Source organism: Poecilia mexicana, unplaced genomic scaffold (genome assembly GCF_051168715.1).
Source record: "Poecilia mexicana isolate PSO_F unplaced genomic scaffold, ASM5116871v1 scaffold_17, whole genome shotgun sequence".
Classification (NCBI taxonomy): Eukaryota; Metazoa; Chordata; class Actinopteri; order Cyprinodontiformes; family Poeciliidae; genus Poecilia; species Poecilia mexicana.
Window position 1 is genome coordinate 18547031 of NW_028263386.1, and position 18884 is coordinate 18565914.

Consider the following 18884-nt stretch of genomic DNA (forward strand, 5'->3'; position numbering starts at 1 on the left):
TCGCACCGAGTGTCTGAACTTTCCTTCCCATCTCATTACGATTCTCCCCGCAGTTCATTCGGTTTGATGTTAAAGCAGAAATATCATTCGGAGACTCCGGCGCTGCTGCTGCTGCATCTATCCGACAAGAAAGCTGATTAATTTCTTTTGATTTTGAGACTTTGAGGTTCGGTTTGCCGGTTTATCCTCGACACACAAGACAGGACTTCTTGATGCTGTTTAATTCCGGTCGGTGGGTATCCAGACACGGGCAAAGATAAGAGGAAGTGTTATAAATGTGGATGGAGAAATTATCAGGGGATTCGCTGACAAAACAGGCCGCTTTGAAGATGGGATGATTTTGTTTCCCACGTTGGATGTTAATTTTAGGTAGATCACTTTTAAATCAGGTTGTTTTTTTATTTTCTGTGTTTTCCTCTTGTTTTCCCCCCTCATTTGACACCAATTATAACCCCTACTCTCCTCGTTGGAGACTTCCTCCTGCTCTCGGATGCTGAATGGGGAGGAGGGATGATCTGCAAACAGGCTGCTTGCTTTGGCTCTTGCTCCGCTCGCCTCGTTGTGACAGCAGCCGTGTGAAGAAGAATCTTTTCGGTATCAGCGCGTTTTGTGACCCCGCCGAATCTATTTGTATTTCTCACATACCTCAAAAGCATTTCCAGTAATGACATTAAGAACTGTTCACACAAAGCACACGCCACCCCTCTCTGCCTCAGCGGGGTTCGCGCTAAATGTTTAATGAGCTGCTGCTGCTTTCTTTCTTCCACACAAAGTGCTTTGATTCGCAGCAGAGCAGGATTCAAGCTTAGATCTTTGATGAACTTTTAGCTTTTTTTTTTTTTTTGTCCCGGCTCTAGATGCTCCAGACCGTGAGAGAGAAAGGCCACAATGATATATGGTTCTCAGGTTTTCCTTAAATACATTTTTAAAAATTGTGGCAGAATTATCTGTTTTTTTTTTCTTTTAGCCAACCAGAATCAATATTTTATAGAAGCACATTTTTCCTGCAAATAAACCAACACATCTGTTTCAGAATGATCTAGAAGGTCTGGCAATCTTGACACCAACCTTTTTTATTTTATTTTTGTAAATCTGCTTTGGTTTAAACTAATCAATTGCAGCTCTTGCTGTATACTTACAGTGGTGAACCGTTGCTATAGATCTTAGGTTTTCTGTAGAATTTAACAGGTTTTCCTCAAGAATTTCTTGATAGATACCCGATACCTCCTACCGCTGTCTTTTCCAGTTGGTATTGGGCGTTTAGCCATTTCTGGTAATTCGTCAGATGACGCCAAATATCTGCATGTCTTCTCCCTTTCACAGTTTGAATCATGACTATAATGCAAACATCATCGTTCTCTTTACTACTTTAGGTTCTCTACATACTACCCAACCTACAAAAACTGTAAAAATGACAAATCATCTTTTCAAATGTTATGTTTACTCGAACACTCAGGTGTCCAAGCTTTTTTTTTTTTAAACCAAGAATTGGAAGTACATTTCGCCAAAGTTTTATATTTTTTTCTAACATTTATAAAACAAATGTTTGCGCTCAGCAATAGACTCAAAAATACGAATTTTATTAAAATCAACAAAATAGTGGAATTGTTGTAAATCTGTGAGTCATTATAGGAACAAAACAAAAAGTCCCACAGTTTCTACATTTTTCTTATTTGAGAAGACTTGATTTTGACAAAAAAGCAGGTCAGCGTTTGTGGTGCTACTTGCTCCAAAATTAAGACGAATGCAAAAAAAACCTTGTGAATCTATTTTATTTTATTTTTTTGCCTAATATCTTTTTAAAGGATGTATTATTTATCTGTAAAAAAAATTGCCATAGAAGATGGAAAAAGTGCATGTCTGTATAAACTAAACTAGAGTGCAGGTACAGATAATGTTCTGCACTTTGCACTGTTACATTATCTGTACTTTGCCATAATTGGACCTGCTGCTACTTCTTTGGTATGGTTGAGTGCCTTTAGTTAACTTAGTTGTATATATTGTTATTATTATTATTGTGTGTTTGCTTATTTATACTGTATATATTTGACCTCTTGCACGGGAGCTGCAATGGAAATTTCGTTGAATTCTGTTCAATGACAATAAATGCTATCTATCTATCTATCTATCTATCTATCTATCTAGGTTGAATAATGCTTTAACTGGATTGCATTGTGGGAAATGTGGAGCGTCACTTCTAACAAATTACTTCTGCACAAAGGGAGAAAACAGCCCTGATCCATTTGGGTTATTCTGAACTGGAGAATTGTTGACGCTCATTAGGGTGGAAAAACACTACAAATCTTTCTCTAATGACTCCCCACCCACCAATCTGCCCCCCCAAAAAAGGAAATGCATGTTTCTCAGAGCAAGTCCATAGACTCAGAACAGCTGTTATGAAAATCTAAAGGTCTCACTCGTATCGACGGATGTCAGTGTTCGTGAGGCCATCAAGAGCAAACCGCCGAGGAAGAGTTGTGGAAGGACTTGAAGCGAGAAGCTCGAGCGAGGAAACCGAACGAGTTTAATGTGTCCTGTACGGCTGAATGGGCTGCAGTTCCTTCAAGCAGAAATGAGGCTGAGGTTATTTTCTGTACAGGGGGAAACCTTTGACATACTGAAGTCAAAGGTTCACAAAGTTTTCACCATTATGGTCATAACAACCAACACTGAGCACCAGAGACCTGAATGAGTAAAGGTCAAAGAAATGGCTTTTCTTAAACGATCATAAATACTACAAACAATTTGCTTAAGAAAAACAACAACAAAAAACTAGAGTCTCAGCGTCCCGGAGTGTAAAGAACAAGTCCAGAAGGAAAGAGAAAATGTATACTATAAAAATAAAACTGTCCTCGTAGTTCAAAATCCACACTTGGCTTTCAGCAAATGTTATCTGTAATCAGGCGTTACTGTGCAAAGGTTTAAGTTGGTCTAATTATTAGTTTGAAAGGAGTCAAATTTTTCCAGTTATCGTTCAAAGTGGTCCTGGTGGTAACTCTTCAGGCTTTCTGAAGATACATTGTTTTCCTTTGAGCATTATGAATAAAAAAAAAAAAGGTGCTGAAACCCAAAGGATGAGCCCAGTTTTGTGTCTACAATGAGCAATTTTGCAAAAACAAACAAAAAAACAATTCAAAATCAGGTCTCGGGCAACTTTGTGACCGGAAGTCTGTCTTTGTTCCACTTTGTGAGAAAAATCTATGAAAACGTAGAAACGTTAGCCCACTTCACCACACAGACGATTGTCAGCAATGTGATTCCCACAGAGTTGAAGAGTGAAGATAATCATGGGAAGTTGATGCTCAGAATGTACACCACTAAAAAAAAAAAAAGCAAAAAGCTAGATTACGGTTTACAAATGGACAGACGTGGTCAGACAAAACTCCAATTTTACCGTTTGACCATAAAGACCATCGATACGTTTGGAGGGAAAAGGGAGACGCTACAAACCTCAAAACACCGTCTGATCGACTACTGAAGATAGGCATCAGTTCAATTACAACCCTGAAAGGATTAAGAAAGAAAAGAAATATAGGATGAAATAATAATAATAATAAAAAATAATGGTAATGTCCAATCTCTCTAATAGGTTTGATTATTACAGATTTCCAGCACAGTGAGGGAAGATACGGGCCTCTGGGGTTTTAGGTATACAAAGAGCAACACACAGAGTCTCAATTTCTTTCAAATTGCGGTAGATAAATGGCTGCACAGACTCCTTGCTGCAGAGATAATTTAATAATTTACATTTCCATCGAAGATGGAAAAGTTGTCAATAAATTATCCCTGGAGCAGGAAGTAAGTCTGCAGAGGTTTGAATCTATTTATTTTATTTTTTTTTTACCTGAAAAACAATTTCAGATGAGAGAGAGCGAGTTCCATCTCTCGCTAAACTGCAACGACCAAGACGGTACACAAGAGATGAGGCAGTTTTTACGCAAAGTTTATGATTTTTACTCCCTAAATGTGTTTATAGATATACAGCCCAGAGTGTTAAAAACAATCAATCTTTAAAGTAATCTTTTCTTGGAGAGTTCGATCTCCAAGACCTCGTTCCTAGAAACACAGGCAGCATGATTACGATTCAATCATGGTTCGAAAATCCGACATGACCTAAAATCCCCAGCCTGCCCCGCCTCACCTCGCGCCCCCACTGCATGTTTGCACTGTAGCTACTAGTCAGCCAGACTTGGAGAAGCAGCTCACTTGATATTCCTTTTCATAATGTATCAAACCAAGGAGACTTAAAAGGCGAGATCTGCAGGGACAAGATCTGGAGCGCATGCTATAAATATTAATAAGGTGCAGCAAACTTACACACCTTATTAAAAACTTTATCTGCAACGACATGCTCCAGATCGCGTCTCGTTGTGCTGTCCCGTTAAGACTTGTTCTCCCGGAGAAACGAGGCTCGGAGCTGGATGAAGTACAAAATATTCCCCGAAACGTTTTACATCAGCGCGTGTGCTTTAAGCAGTGTTCCTATTAGGAGAAACGCTTCCAAACAAGCATGAATTAGTGAGGCTTTATGAGAGCCTGAGCCAGAGGCTGTCTGAAAGGTTTCATCGTTAAAAAAAAAAAAATAAAAAATAAAAAAAAAAATATATATATATATATATATATATTTTACGTCTTCCAGATGATAGAAAATGAGAGACTGATGTTATTTCTGAAGTTGATCAAACTTTCAGCTCATGAGTAAGCCTCTGGACGGGTTTGCATTTGTGGTTTTGACGAGTCCTGAGGAACAACAACAACAAAAAAATACCCAGAGGTTATTCCTTTTCGCCTGTCTCCGCGGAAAAATCTGCTCGCTCTCGCTTTATTGAAACTGTCTCGTCTTTCACGCCGGCGTCCTCCGTCGGCTGCGTTGCTTCCCTTTTCCTCTCCTCCTTGATTTTGTCCTTTTTCACTTTGTCCTTTGCAGAAACGCCGCGAGGAGGCTTGGTGTCAGCGGTGGTCTCGGGCGAGAAAGTGGAGCTCTCGCAGACGGTGGGTCCCTCCCACTTTGGGATGTCTAAACCCAGCAGCTCCATCAGCTGCTTCATGACATCGTCCACGTAACCGTTGATACGCAGGTGGGCGTGTTTGTCCTGCGAAACAGGCGAGCACAAAAAAGACAATAAGGGATCGACCAGAAACTTCAATGAGTTTATTGGTGCAATTACAGCGTCAAGTCTTTTGGAGTATCTCTATCCTCTCTGAACATCTAAAGACTCAAGTTTTTTACCAATTGGAAAGTGTCTGGACAGTAATGTTCCAAGTAAATCTTAATTAAATTTAGGTTTAGACTGCTTTAGTGCATAAACATGATTTAATCTGAACCATTCCAGTGATAATGTTTATGGAAATCGCTCATGCTGGAAGGTCTTCATGATGTTTGCTCGCCAAATTTCTCTCTGACAAACCTTCACACAGCAGCTGCATTTATTCTGAGATTAATTAACACACAATTAATTGATCTGTTGTTGAAAAACAACTGGTTGGACGTTATTTTATGTACCAGCATAAAAGTGTATACTTCCCCACTCTGTCACATACAATAAATTAAATGTCTTTCTGTTGTAAAATGTTTAAGAGGTATCAAGGCATAGAATCAGTGTCAGAATTAAGCATTTTAATCCGTAAGACTCTGTGGATGAGTTCAATTAGTTACTTTAATCTGTTTAAAAGAACAGTACAAAGTCAAGAAAAAGCCTTCGTCTAATTTTCAATTCCTGTCAGAGATCCCTGTTTGAGTCTGATTGCATTGAACAGACCTGAAAATTATAATTACCCCTCAAATAATGGCCTCCACCGTAATCATTCACCTAATGAAATGTTTTCTGCCAGTGATTACAAAGGAAAGCACGTGCAGTGTTCTGAGCGCGAGTAAACTGCAACGCAAAAATCACCAGAAGAAGAAAAACACAGCGAGGTGACCCCAAAACAGGTTCCCCATTTTCCCATCAGACGCGCAGCGTCGGCTTCAGCGTGAATTTCACAAACACCGTCGGCGCCATTCAGCGTCATCACAGGGCACGCTGTTTCGTGATGCTGCGTCACTTCATGCGAGTGTCGCTTATTGTTTACATTTAAAAGTACGCCCGGGTGTTCCATCAGATGGGCATACGCTGTCAGGATATCATACACATGCCCGCGCATGCGCATTAAGTCCGACAGTCAGTGGAGTCGTCAGTTCAGCATACGCAACAAGTTATGACGAAAATAAGTCACTGATCTGACAGAACACCGACATTGACCAACTAAAAGTAAAGAAATGCATCGAAACCCTCTGTCGTTTTGCCTCAACGTTGTGGATTTCTGCAGTGCGGAAGACAGCGGACCCTCGTTACGTGACACACACACCTGCACTCACCATTAATTATGTATCATATACACAATCACTTTGCTGATGTATAGAAATATTGACTCAGTTTACAGCATAGGGAAGCTATTTGAGATACTGTCCCAGACTGGTTTATAAAAATTAAATAAAAAAATAAAAAAATCACCGGAACAAACCAAATTAGGTTTTAGCAGCTGATTTTGCTTCGGGGTCTGCCTCAAGTGGACATGTGAGGAATTGCACTTTCTCCACATTTCCATTGCTAGATACTTAAGGACCAGGAAACTGAAGTGATTTGTCACTACAATATCAGTGTAATTTTTATATCCTCGTTATCCCAAAGTGAAAAAATGATCCACACACATCGGCAAAACAACAGATTTCTCCTCATTAACAAACTTTGATATTTTTATTCCCGCCGTTTTCTGCTGTGAATTCAATGGAACATTTTAACTTTGAGTATGGTGGTGCAAAACAAAAAAAAAAAACAAAAAAAAAAACTGAGCTGCATGTAGATATGCAGGGAGATACGCAGGGTTGTCAGTGCTGGTCCTCAGGGCCTTATTCAAGTCTTAAAATGTGTGCTACAACACACCTGATTCAAATGATTGCATTATCTCTTCATTAAAGCTGGAGTAGGCAGCTTCTATTACATTCTGTGTTTAACTTGTCACTATGTCATGACAGTCTAGTATGAGACAGATAATCAGTGAAAAAAGCAAAATCAGCATTCCAGATTTTTATTTATTTTTATTTTTTACAGTAATGCCCCACCTGTGAAAGTAAAGCCTTTGGGCATTCAGACAACAATCCTGCATGCCCCACTGCCGAACAGGGCATGTGAAAAACACAAACAAAAGAAACATGGCTGGAAAGCTCCAGCCAAGCAGATGGCTTGACTAGTTAGCTGGCTGATAAGAGCCTTTTATTCTCCCAGTATTAGTCTGGAAACAACAGAAACAGAAAAGCGACAAGAACTTAAACTCCACGGTGGAATGTAGCCAATGTTTATTCTTTGTTGGTTTTTTTTTTCAAAATAAATGTTTTAGATGGAACTATTATAATTTAATCTCTTATATTTCAGCACGAGTAGAAACAATCGTGGCTTTTCTGTTGTAAATTAAAGTAATTATGTTCTATAAAACCATGATATTTCAAGTCACACCTTGAGATTCTACACTTGGAGGTCAGTTTCCTCCTCACAAACAATAAAATATTCATGTCTCAATGTGGCGTGTAGATGAGACTCACGTGTTTGGTTGGTTGCAAGTTGACTATAACCATTTTCCCTCCTTTGCGCTTTGTGAGGAGTGGGAGGTCCCCACTGGGTTTGATCTGCATGGATGTGCCCAGAGTCAGTGCCAGGTCTGCTCGTCTGCGTGCCAACACAAGGAGTTAAAAATCAGCCAAAATAAGCAGATGCGAGTTTTTGACAGTCTTCTGATTCGCCCGTTTCTCCTCAAGGGTAATTCCTGCATGTGGGCGTGCATGAAAGCCGGTGTGGAAAACAGCAACACTTAGGAAATATCTGGTAAGGACCAGGAATTTGGATGCGTTTTTAGTTTACTTGCATGTCTGTCAGAAACTTTTGACGTCTCTACTGTAAACAAAAAGAAAACTCAGCAAATATTGCAGGGATACGGGTTTACAAGTAGCTGAAAACAACTATTCTGTCTCAGTGGTTTACACCACAGCATGGATTTGCAGTCGATGAAAAGAAGCCTGAATAAAAATGTAGCTGGACTTCTTTTTCTGATTCTTCAAGATTTCTTTTTAGCTCTCATCCTCATCCCAAACACATCTGCAGTTCCAGCCGTCCAGCAGGGAGTTTCAGGCTTACGAGATGCTTGTTGGATCATTCACTCTCCTTGCGGCTGGGTTAAAAATATCTCATGTAGTAAATATATGCATCTCATGTTTAGCTCACCTACATTTACCGCAGTCTAAAAGTGAATTGCTAATCATTTTTCCTTTACAAACTGCAAATCATTATTTATTATTCATTTTTTAATTAAAAACTAAATGCCTATGTTACGGCGTTTGTTGCTGTCCCAGTTGCAGGCTAGCACAAAACATATTTTTTGTGTTTTGCATTTCAAACGGACAAGCTGACCTGGGTTTTTCTTCATGTTTTTAGCGAAACAAGAATAAATTTTGATCATTTCTAGCGTCTGTCTTCGAATTTTGGAAGTCAACAAACTAAACCAAAACAGTAATCAAAAGTTAAGGGAATATTTCTTAAAATTTGCCCTTAAAGGCAATTTATTGTATTGGTAATTTTTCTAATTCCTGTGAATATTAGAGAGGCTGGTGGCATTACTAAAGTCATAATTACAGCAGCGTAAATAATATGGTAGATTAAAGCAGATTAAACTTGTGGGAAATGTTTGACAAAATAAACACTAGGGGGGAAAAAAACAATCTTTTAGCTAATCAAAAAGGAAAATTTGTGCATGCCTGTTGTACTTTAAGCAAATGTTACTGAAAAACCTCAAGCAGTACGTGAGCTCAATGGCCGACAAACAAATTTTTAAATCACAGTGATAAGTGCCTACTGCATGGATTTGTTTTCCCAACAGTCATCATTAACTAGCTATGCAGGAATTTAGAATCTCACTTAAAGGAGGGAAACCTGGTGCTACAAAGCCATCGCACTCTCCAAACTTGGGGATTTGGACTCCAAGATAATTCACCAAGAGTTTGGGGATGGATGCCTTCAAACAGAGTCATTTTAGGACGAATTATAGCACAGTCTGCAAGACGGACATTTCCATCCAGCATCAGTGTCCGACCTCACAGATGTATTTCTGGAAGCGTGTTGACCTATTCCCATGAACACCTTGTGGAAAGAAAGCTGTTACAGCGACATTAGTAATCTCATGAATTAGGAATAGGGTCGGCCATGGTCATTTGTGTTTGTTTGAAGGCGGCCTTTGAATTACTTTACACAGTAGAGTAAGTATTTTGCAAGTAATGTGTCAAAACTAACACAGTATTTGCATATATTTATGTCTGTACTATCAGCTTTTCATGACTTTTATTCATCTTTTATTGCCTCATTTAACATTGCAATGGTGTCATCCTGAAATCTGAGATAAATGTTAATTTTTTTCTGTGTTCTTTTCATCCTAGTCAGAAATTCAGAGGGTAACTTCTTAAAAAAAAAAAAAAAAAAAAAAACAGTGAACAGATTGTTTTGGGAAAACATTTGGTGAGTGGCTAAGACTTGAGAAACACACAAGCTAAACAACAGCTTGTGTTGCCACTGCAATCCTCTTCTCTGCATCACTGTGACTAAAATAAGGCTAAGGCAGCTAATCCCTGGCAGATTCTTACAAAACACCATGCTAGATGCAGCTCTGGTGCCATAACTTGCACGTTCACTTAAAAATGACAAAGCAACTTGTACAAAAGAAGGGAAATTTCAGCTAGCGGGTCGAGTTTAAGTCTGATCACGCACTCTCTACAAAATTTAGAAGCACTGCAGCTTCACATTAAATCAGCTTTGAATGATTCGCTGTTTCTACCTGTTTTTTTTTTTTTTTCCATTGCCACAAACAAACAATTAGAGTTCAAAGGTCGGTGCTTCCAAATCCCCTCTCTGCAATTTAAATGGTAATTATGAGTCTATTATGTGTCAGCAGATCAAGGCGACACAAGCACATCCTTTTCTTCCCTCTTGCAGCTTTGTAAACACGCAGTAAGAGCTTTTGGGGCTGAAGGAATGAATGAAAATGTTCATCTGAGGACATTAAAGCAGACTGAGGTGAATACGTAAAGCCCGAAAAAGAAAAAAAAAAAAAGGTTTTCAAACAAGACCTTCAGGACAGCGACGGCTCGAGCGAATCAATCCCAATACTTTGTTTGACTTTTTTTTTTTTTTTTAATTTTTACTTCACAGCACGGGTTTGAAGTGGCGTTTGTAGCTCTCGCCGTCAGATGAAACGGGGATGTTGGAGGAAACGAGGCGAGAAAAGTGAAGGATCTGTGTGCTGCTCGGTGATAAAGACAGGTGATGAAACAACGATTTACGTTTCTCTCACCTGCTTGCATCATCTGCTCTGTTCAGGTCTCTGTCAGGCAGAGCATCCTCCCAATCCAGTATGGTGCTGATCAGCTTTCCTCTTCCGTGATTAAAAAAGAAAAAAAGTGAATAAGCACACTAATAAATAAATCACGATGAGCTGTTTGTTTGTTTTTTTTCTCCCCGTCCCTTTTCAAATGCATGACCCTGTGTGTGTGTGTGTGTGTGTGTGTGTTTCACCTGCAGGCCCTCAGCCCTCTGGACCGCACCACCTCGCAGTAACGTCCTGTCGGTTTCAGCCCCATCACACCGATCACCTTCTCCCTCACGTACTGCCTGGAAAACAGCAAATCCCAGAAGTTTAACACTTGAATGCATCCACCTCCATTTGCTCCACTTTCAGGAGGAAAAATAAAAAAAGGCAAGCGGTTCAGAGGCACCGCTGGAACCTCCACGTGCTCCTACTCCTGCTCTGAGCTTATCAATTCATGGGCTAAAAAGAACAATTTGGAGATGCTCTGGAAGGATTTGGGGGGGGGGGGGGTTTAAACATTGCGTAGCTGAAGCAAAATTGTTTAAATGTGCTCGACAGCCTCGCTTTTTCCACGTCATGTCCCCAAAGGCGCAACCTGCTGAGAGAGAACGCCACGAGAGGGAAGATGAAGCCGCGTTCTTTTATCCTAGGAGCATCCGGAGACGATAACTTTGCATTAACCTTTTTTCTGAGTCGTTCTCTGAAAGCGAGCGTGTCGTCCCGCAGGAGATAATCAGCAAACATAAAGCTAATTTAAAATTAATTATAACAGCGCCTTGTGTGTGTGCAGAGAATTAAACTTTAGCCGAGTTTGTTTTTTGCTCACGTTTCTCTTCTTCTTCTTCTTCTCCTGCCGCTGCTGCGGGCTCTACCCGTCAGCATCTCTGAGCTGCTACCTGTGTGGCATTTTGCTCGAATATTAATAAGCATGTTTTTCTTCCAAGGATTTTAAGAAACACTGGAGTTCAACCCAAACATAAAACCCAAGCAAGTCCTCGCAGTGCGACGCCAGAGACGCTGCTGTCGCCAGCAATCCTGATGTGCAGGAACGCTCAGACACGAGCCGATGTCTGTGAATAGTAACCGAGCCTCTTGTCTGCATGTTTTATGGATGACGCTGCAGCCACACAGTTTCTGCTTGTATGCCGGGGAATTTCGACTAATAACTCATGAAACTGAGTAAAAGCATATCTGAAAATGTTTCCACCACAAATTCCTGAGATGGTTAGTAAAATGTCTGACATGCTTTGGCCAACATACCACAGAGATGAAGGCGCGTAACTCCTCTTTCAGCTCTGTGCTTACAGTTTTTTTTCGTAGCGGCTGGAGGTTTGAGGGGATTGGGGTGAGGGAGGCGCACCACTCCACACGATGTTTGTTCCACAGGGAGGGAGCCTATTTTCAGGTGCAGCCTCATGTTGCCATGCAAACGGGGGCTTGAACACCTTTTACGCTTGTTTAGGGCTGAAACGATTAACCAGATTAATTGTGATGAATTTGTTACAGGAACAATCGTCGGCTAATTTAGCAATAGACTAATCGTGAACATTAAATGCAGACTCCATCTGTTGAAAGAACTCAGTTGAGCCAAAACTGTGCAAAAAAAAAAAAAAAAAGAAAAACATGTTTTTTTTTCCATTCAAGATAAAAAAAACAAAACAAAACAAAACAAAAATTTATTTGTCTGTAACTATGTTCCATCCAGAACTTTCTTTTTTTGGAAACAAAAAAAAAAAAAATTCCAATTAAAGATCTTGTGCAATCCAACTATTAATCGGTGGTGACTGCTTTGGTGCTTGTGAGCGTTCGTACCTGCCACACTTCTCGCATTCCTCCACAAACATGTTTCCATGAAGCTCTGATAGTTTATCCCTGGAGGAATGAGGAGATAAATTCACATCAGCAGGAAAAACACACGCACACACACACACATTTACATAAAACCTAAAGCAAAAGTAAAAGTATGAATTTTTGAGGATAAACTTTTTCCTTGCCGTTTAATGAATCTTTAAGCGTACGCCTTGTGTTGTTTCACCTGCTACTTCTACGGTTTAATCCCAGACGGTTTATTCTGCCGGTCCATCGGCCGTTTTGGTGATTTCCTCCGAGACCCTACTCCTTCACTGTCTGACCTCATTTCAAAAAAACCTGATTGAGGGTGGAGGAAGAGCTCTATGTAAATGGTTTCCAGGAAAAGCAAGTCCTCCAATATGCGGAAAGGCTGGATGTACGAACAGAATGAAAAATTGGACTCTCAGCCCTGGGCTCAGTCCAATATGACCGAGTAACACTCGAGCAGACGGCCACACACACACTTTCGGTGGCACCGAGAATTATTTGATTTCAAATTAAGTGAGCTGTGATGCTGGTATGGCTGTTATTACAAAGCAGCAGCAGCAGCAGCAGCCTCTAATTTTAAAACAATAAGTCGAAGCCAAACACGTCTATTTATCGGTTTATTCATGACATTCTCCAACAAAACGCCAGCAGTAAAATTACAAAGATGCAAGAGACACTCTGGGCCCAAATCACCGATATATTCAGCCTCTGCTCGTTGCTGGATGCTAAAACTACTTAAAAGGTTTCAAGATTTTTATTTTTTTCCCTGGCACTGGTACGTCTCTCTCTTACTTCAAAAGCTTTCAGATGGGGATGAAAACTCATAGCTGCCCAATTAAAAACAACAACAACAAATAGCATCCTCTTCATTTTCAAGTGTTCAGTTGTGAATTTGGATCAGTGCCGTGTTATCCTGGATCCAAACCTAACAATCATGGGTTCTTTAATCTTTTCATCTCGTTTTGTGTGGTCAGTGTTACCAGAGCTGCCCCTTTTCTTCTACTTGGCCTGATTTTGTTACTTAACACACAAACTGATGTACTTTTAGTCTCGAAAAGCTCGTCTCGGACGCCCAGAGTCCATGCGACGTTATCCAAGCGAGATTTTGTTTTTCTCTTGAAGATTGGCGTCCTCCTAAAACCGAACTCTAGCAAGGGGATACGGATCTAAATAACACCAAACTGAGACAAGGAGGAAAGTCTTAGCACTTTCAATCGTGCTCAGCTTGCAGACATTGTGAGTCAGCTGCAGCATCCTGCCGTTTTTACACCTAAACCGCACCAAGAAAGAATCAAAGCAGATATATTAGACAAATATCTTCACCAACAGAACGTCATTACCTGGGGAAGCCTGATCGAACATGCAGCCCGTCGACATTCTGGCTGATGAGGTATTTCAGGTATCCTGCCCTTTGCAGTCCCAGGAGGGCCATGTGAGTCAAACTGGGGCGGGCATCTTCAAATGTGGTATCAAAGTGAGGTGACTCGCCCTTTTCTTCCAGCGTCCACACACCCTTGGGACCTCTGAAGGAGAAGAAACGAGTCTGATGTTGGTCTGGTTGAAAAGGTGGTGGCGACGTGGCAGGTGAAGGAGGCAAAAAAAAAAAAAAAAAAAAGTCTACAATGCTTTAAAGTTTTAAATTGAGAATAACCAGCTTAAAGGTAACAACGTTGTTACAACATTAGGAGTTCATAAATGAGTAAAAAACAACAACAAAAAACACAGCAATAAATCAAGACATGTTCAATGTGGCTACTTTTGGAGTCATAGCCAGAAAAGCTGAATCTAAGCTAGCGAGAGCCAAGACCTGCATTTTTGGTTACAATGTTGGATATAAAGTCACTTCACTCCATCTTTTGGAAATATAAGCACATCAGAGATCAGAAAATTGACCATATGGTGGATTTATTCAACATCAAAACAATGCGATTCAAAGAAAAAAAAAAATTTTCACAAACCGTTGGAAGTAACTTGTATTAAACGTACAGTGCAGCCCGACAGGATCTTTGTTTGGGCTCAGTTTCAGGCGTCTGGCTGCGCTAATGAATGCAGCGTTTTGTTGCCATCGCTGCAGTCATCCGACATCCTGATAGTTGCCAAGTTACTTTGAGAACAAACTTATCTCCCTGCATCAGAGATGGGAACACGTCCTGCTGCAGCGGACTCATCTCTCGCTCTCGCTTTAGTCGTCCAGCGGTCTCATCTTTCATCTGCGCCGCAGTTTGCCGCTTGCTCAGCAGAGACGAGCTCAAAGGCTCATCAGCGCCGACGCGCTAAAGTGTACGTCGCATGTCGTGTGGGTCATGTGTCACCGTTAAAAACAAACAAACAAAAAAAAAATGGTAGCAGGACAAAGAGGAATGTTAATTTATTTACATACTCACGGGATTGTTCTCAAGATACTGACGCGAGGGAATGAACCTTTTCTATTTGTGTGTTTTTATAAACAAGAAACATGCATTTCCTTATTTTGAATCTGTGCTTCAGTAGTGTACTCCCCCCCTCCAGGCCCCCTGAGGGTCAAGTCTGGGCATAAAAATCTAAAATTCATCCTAAAGCATGTGTGGGCAAATGTACTCAGACAGGAAAAATATGCACAATTGCTTTTATTTTTTTTTTACCCATCATGAGTAAGATCAGAAAAAGTATCTAATTTAGAAGGATATAAATACAGGTCAACGCAAACTCACAGGTTTAACAGAATATTACCATTTGCTATCTTTTATACAACACAAGTTAGTTTAGAAACACAGAGCTGTGCTTAAAATCACTATCTTGCTTAGGAATGAATCAAATACAGATTCAAATTACCTTTACTAAGCAAATCTTGTGATTTGTGAAGACATGAACCAAAAAAAGAACAGATGCAAACAGATGTTTATATTTTTTTTCCACAGGTTTTTGTAAATAGTAAACTGTAATGGTTCGTGCTTGTCGAGAACTTTATCGCCGGTTGAACTGAACAAAAATTCGCACCGGGTAAAGTACAGATCATTTTACAAATTTCTTATTTTTCTGCTATAACTTTGAATTCATACTCGCACTGCTCAACTGTAAACCCTTTTTCAGCGAACACAGTCAGCACCCCTGTCTTGTGGTGTATAGATGGAGTAGTTATGTAGGGCACTGAAACAACAACGCAAATCTTTAAGTAACTGAGAAGCTGCTCTCATGTCCTTTTATCCTCACCAGCCTTGACAAGTGGCATATCAAGCAAACACTGCCCTCTTGTGGTCAAACGAAGATGCTACAAAAAGAACGTGGACAACTAAATTGAGGGGGGTGGGAGGGATTATTATATGTAGAAATAATTATAGAAAAAATAAAATAACCCGATTCACTGCAGGTGAAGCTCCTGCCTGGAATCACAATGTCAGATTATCTGCTCTAATATATAATCCATAAGAAAAGGGCAGTTTAAAATAAGAATAATAATAAAAAAAATGTTATGTAATTTGGAGAATAGGAATAATAATTCATTTGAACATCCAGTTTCTGGTTTTGAACTGTTCAATACCTGGGAGGTGTTTTTTCTTCCTGTTTGTTTTTGTTTGTTTTATAGTTTTGACATTTCATATCATTTTAACATGAACAACCTAGCTTGGATCTCCTTTTAATATAAATACACTCCTTCACGTTGGGAAAAACACTATTATTTTTTTTCATATAGCTGCAATTTAGCAAAAAAAAAAAAAAAATCCCCTCTAGATATTATAAAAAACAAAGAGGTCAAAATCATTTCTAGTACTATATAATTCAAATCAATACATTTAATTTCTATTTATTTCCATGCAATCCAGTCATATAGTTAGATTCAGCTCACTTCACACATGGTCCAAATAGTCCTATTTATCATACAACGCTGTAACATTTTGTTGTTCACTTTCAGTGATGCTGACAAAAAAAAAAAAAAAAAGTCAAACAGTTATACAAGAACCTCTTTGTAGCTGTCCCTCATCCTGAGCGAGCAAAGCCTCTTTTTATTGTGTCTTGGAAAACCAAATTGCCAATTTAGTAACAGATAAAGAAAAACAAAAACAGATCCAATAAAAACATTCATAGGACATGAACCACACATATCCAATTTAGAGCTAAAACAGGTACTGAAAAAAACAAACAATAATTCAGTATGGGGGGGAAAAATGTGAGTCTTTATTCTATGAATAAATATCTAAAGGCTAAAAAAAGAAAAGTCTAGGTTGGTAATTGTGAAGAGCAAATTCTCCTCTTTGCTTATTGGTTTCCTATCCAACTGTTTATTTCTCTCCATTTAGGCAAACAGTCTCAAAATAGTAGCTTATTATTGAAGCAGCTTCCCTGTTGATGTGACAATTACAGTAATGATCAATGTTATCTTGCTTCCCCAGATTATCTTCAGGGGAGATTTCCACAAACAGCACAGATTAGTCCGACACGTTGCGCGCGCACGCACACATCTTTCCTCATAGCCACACAAAATGCATTAACAGAACATCAACATATTAACACTAATGTAACATTTCCATTAACTATAGTTCCAAAAATGCAAGAGATGAAACAAAATAACTAAACACTTCATCTATTACACAAGGGGGGAAAAAAAAGAAGCTTTTGAGCCAAGCAAAGATAATTTGCTGTGCATGGACCAGCTGACGTCGCCTCTAAAGGCGTGATTGTTATCAAATGAAAACTGTAGTGGTGTTCTCCAATCAGACTTAATGACAGTCTTCTTTAGCACTACAGTAAGGAAGGTGGAAAAAAACCCAAAACACTCTTTAAGCACGTCTAAAGAACCTTATTAATTTCCTGCGTGACCTGTAATGACGCCAAGTAGTAGGAAGCTACCTTTTAACCACATTTTTCTACAACAATGAATCAGTAAGACATGAGTGTGACACCGTGTACACACCTTTCCAACCAAATTGATGTAGTAATTTACAACTGAATGTGACTGAGGACACGGTCTACAGTGATTCTGTCTCACCTGAAGTCAGGGATGCCTGATGAGGTGCTGATTCCAGCTCCAGAGTGGACGACCAAGTACTCAGATTCTTTGATCAGCTGAGCAAGGCTCTCCACTTTTGCCTTCAGCTCCTCAGAACTGTCGAAACTCTGCCAATGAACAGAAAACACAACAATCAACTACTGGGATAATCATACGGACATCGGTGATATTTGTTTGACTCGTACATGAAAAGGACGCAACATCTCGAGAGGTTATTTAGTATGATATTTCATGAAACAGAGGAAAATATGTGCATACGCATAACCAAATATCATCAAAACAAAGACAGCTTGACATTTTCACACGGATTAGTCTATTTAAGGGAAACCAATGTTGCACAATAGCAAATATTATTAACTAAGACTTTACTGATTTACCACATTTAAAGACCTGTTGATGAGTAGATTATTAATATGACAAAAATTATTTCGTGAGAAGAATCATTCGGGACGTGGTCCTAGAGGAAGAAACAATTGTTTTTAATCGACTGTCGGTACACTGACCGTTTCTGTTAATCAAAGTTTACATAAACTAGTAATACAGGACTTTTGACTTCCTGCAGTATGCAGCAGGACATGATGCTGAGGGCCATTTCGCTTAGCCACTGTCCTTTACGCTGTACGGGGCTCCATGTTTATCTAAGAATCCCAAACCTACAGCACTCCAGTAAGAAAGGTGAAGAAAAGTCTCCAAAACTCGCAGATTGAAAACTGCAGCAAAAACTGACATCTTGCTGCCATCCAGTCTCAAAAACAACCGTTAAGTGTTTGTTTGGGAGGCATGCCAGGCTTTTAAAACACTTTTAAGTATCACATGTAAACATTGTGCTTAGAAATTAATGCTCCCAAAGATACAAAAATAACAACAATAAAAAAAAACATTCATGGCTGAACTTAAATAATAAAAAAACATTAACCACAATAAGTGATTATAGAGAAGCGAATACCTTGTAAATAATGAACATTCTGACATCAACAAATAAGTACAGACCAAAATATTCCGATGCAAGAAGATGGTTTATCGCTATAACTGTAGTTTGTGGTTTACCTTCACGTAATACAACAGTTCCTTCACAACTTTCTCATTTCCTAAAACAATATCGGCTAAGATGCTAACTAGCTATTCAAAAAGCTCGTTTTAAAGCCAAAAATATTCATTATTTACCTCAGGCAGTCCGCAGACACCTTTATCTGCGTACGGAGAGAGCCCAGCAGCATAATTCACTGACATAGCTGCAACTGTTGTCTTTGTTCTCTGTATTAGAAATAGTTCATTTATCCACAAGAATTTTTCTCTGAGCGGCTTTGTTTGGAACACGTCATCACTGAGCGACGACCTGTGCTGCATTAACGCTTACTTGGAAATGAAATTTTAATGATGAGTGTTTTTATACGCGTTGTCTCAGAAAAACTACAACCTACACATTTGGGAAGTACGGCCTGTACGTCATGTAAAGAAAATGTTAACACAAAGAACAGCATCTTCAATCCTCTCTCGCGTCTCCATTTATGCACTGCGTTCGTGCAGTAGATAGATTATCGTGCTGCGTTCACGATCCCTGTATGATTGGCTAAATCGCAAATTGCTCTTTTCAATTTTGACAAAATGAAATATAAGTGTATAGACTTCTTGAAAATCTTCATAACTCATGTTGTTTCACTGTATGGGGGGAAAT

The 18884-nt window shown here is 39.5% G+C and overlaps 1 protein-coding gene across 1 annotated transcript; it reads right to left on the reverse strand.

Annotated features, from left to right (window-relative positions):
- Positions 1 to 3930: 3930 nt before the first annotated feature.
- Positions 3931 to 18579, reverse strand: sirt6 (sirtuin 6). The gene is made up of 8 exons (XM_014988555.2): positions 18374 to 18579; positions 17189 to 17316; positions 13566 to 13748; positions 12199 to 12258; positions 10593 to 10688; positions 10372 to 10452; positions 7580 to 7703; positions 3931 to 5093 (listed from the first exon to the last, which is right to left on the reverse strand). Exons 1-8 carry the CDS (start codon positions 18554 to 18556, stop codon positions 4776 to 4778), a joined length of 1173 nt encoding a protein of 390 aa, XP_014844041.2. The 5' UTR covers positions 18557 to 18579; the 3' UTR covers positions 3931 to 4775.
- Positions 18580 to 18884: the final 305 nt, after the last annotated feature.

Excerpts from the sequence above, each read along its gene's own strand:
- sirt6 (XM_014988555.2), bottom strand. The coding sequence starts at position 18,556 with ATGCAGCACAGGTCGTCGCTCAGTGATGACGTGTTCCAAACAAAGCCG. Across the intron at positions 13,749-17,188 it reads TCAGGCATCCCTGACTTCAG|AGGTCCCAAGGGTGTGTGGA; the intron begins GTGAGACAGAAT and ends CTTCTCCTTCAG. Across the intron at positions 5,094-7,579 it reads ACTTGCAACCAACCAAACAC|GACAAACACGCCCACCTGCG; the intron begins GTGAGTCTCATC and ends CCTGTTTCGCAG.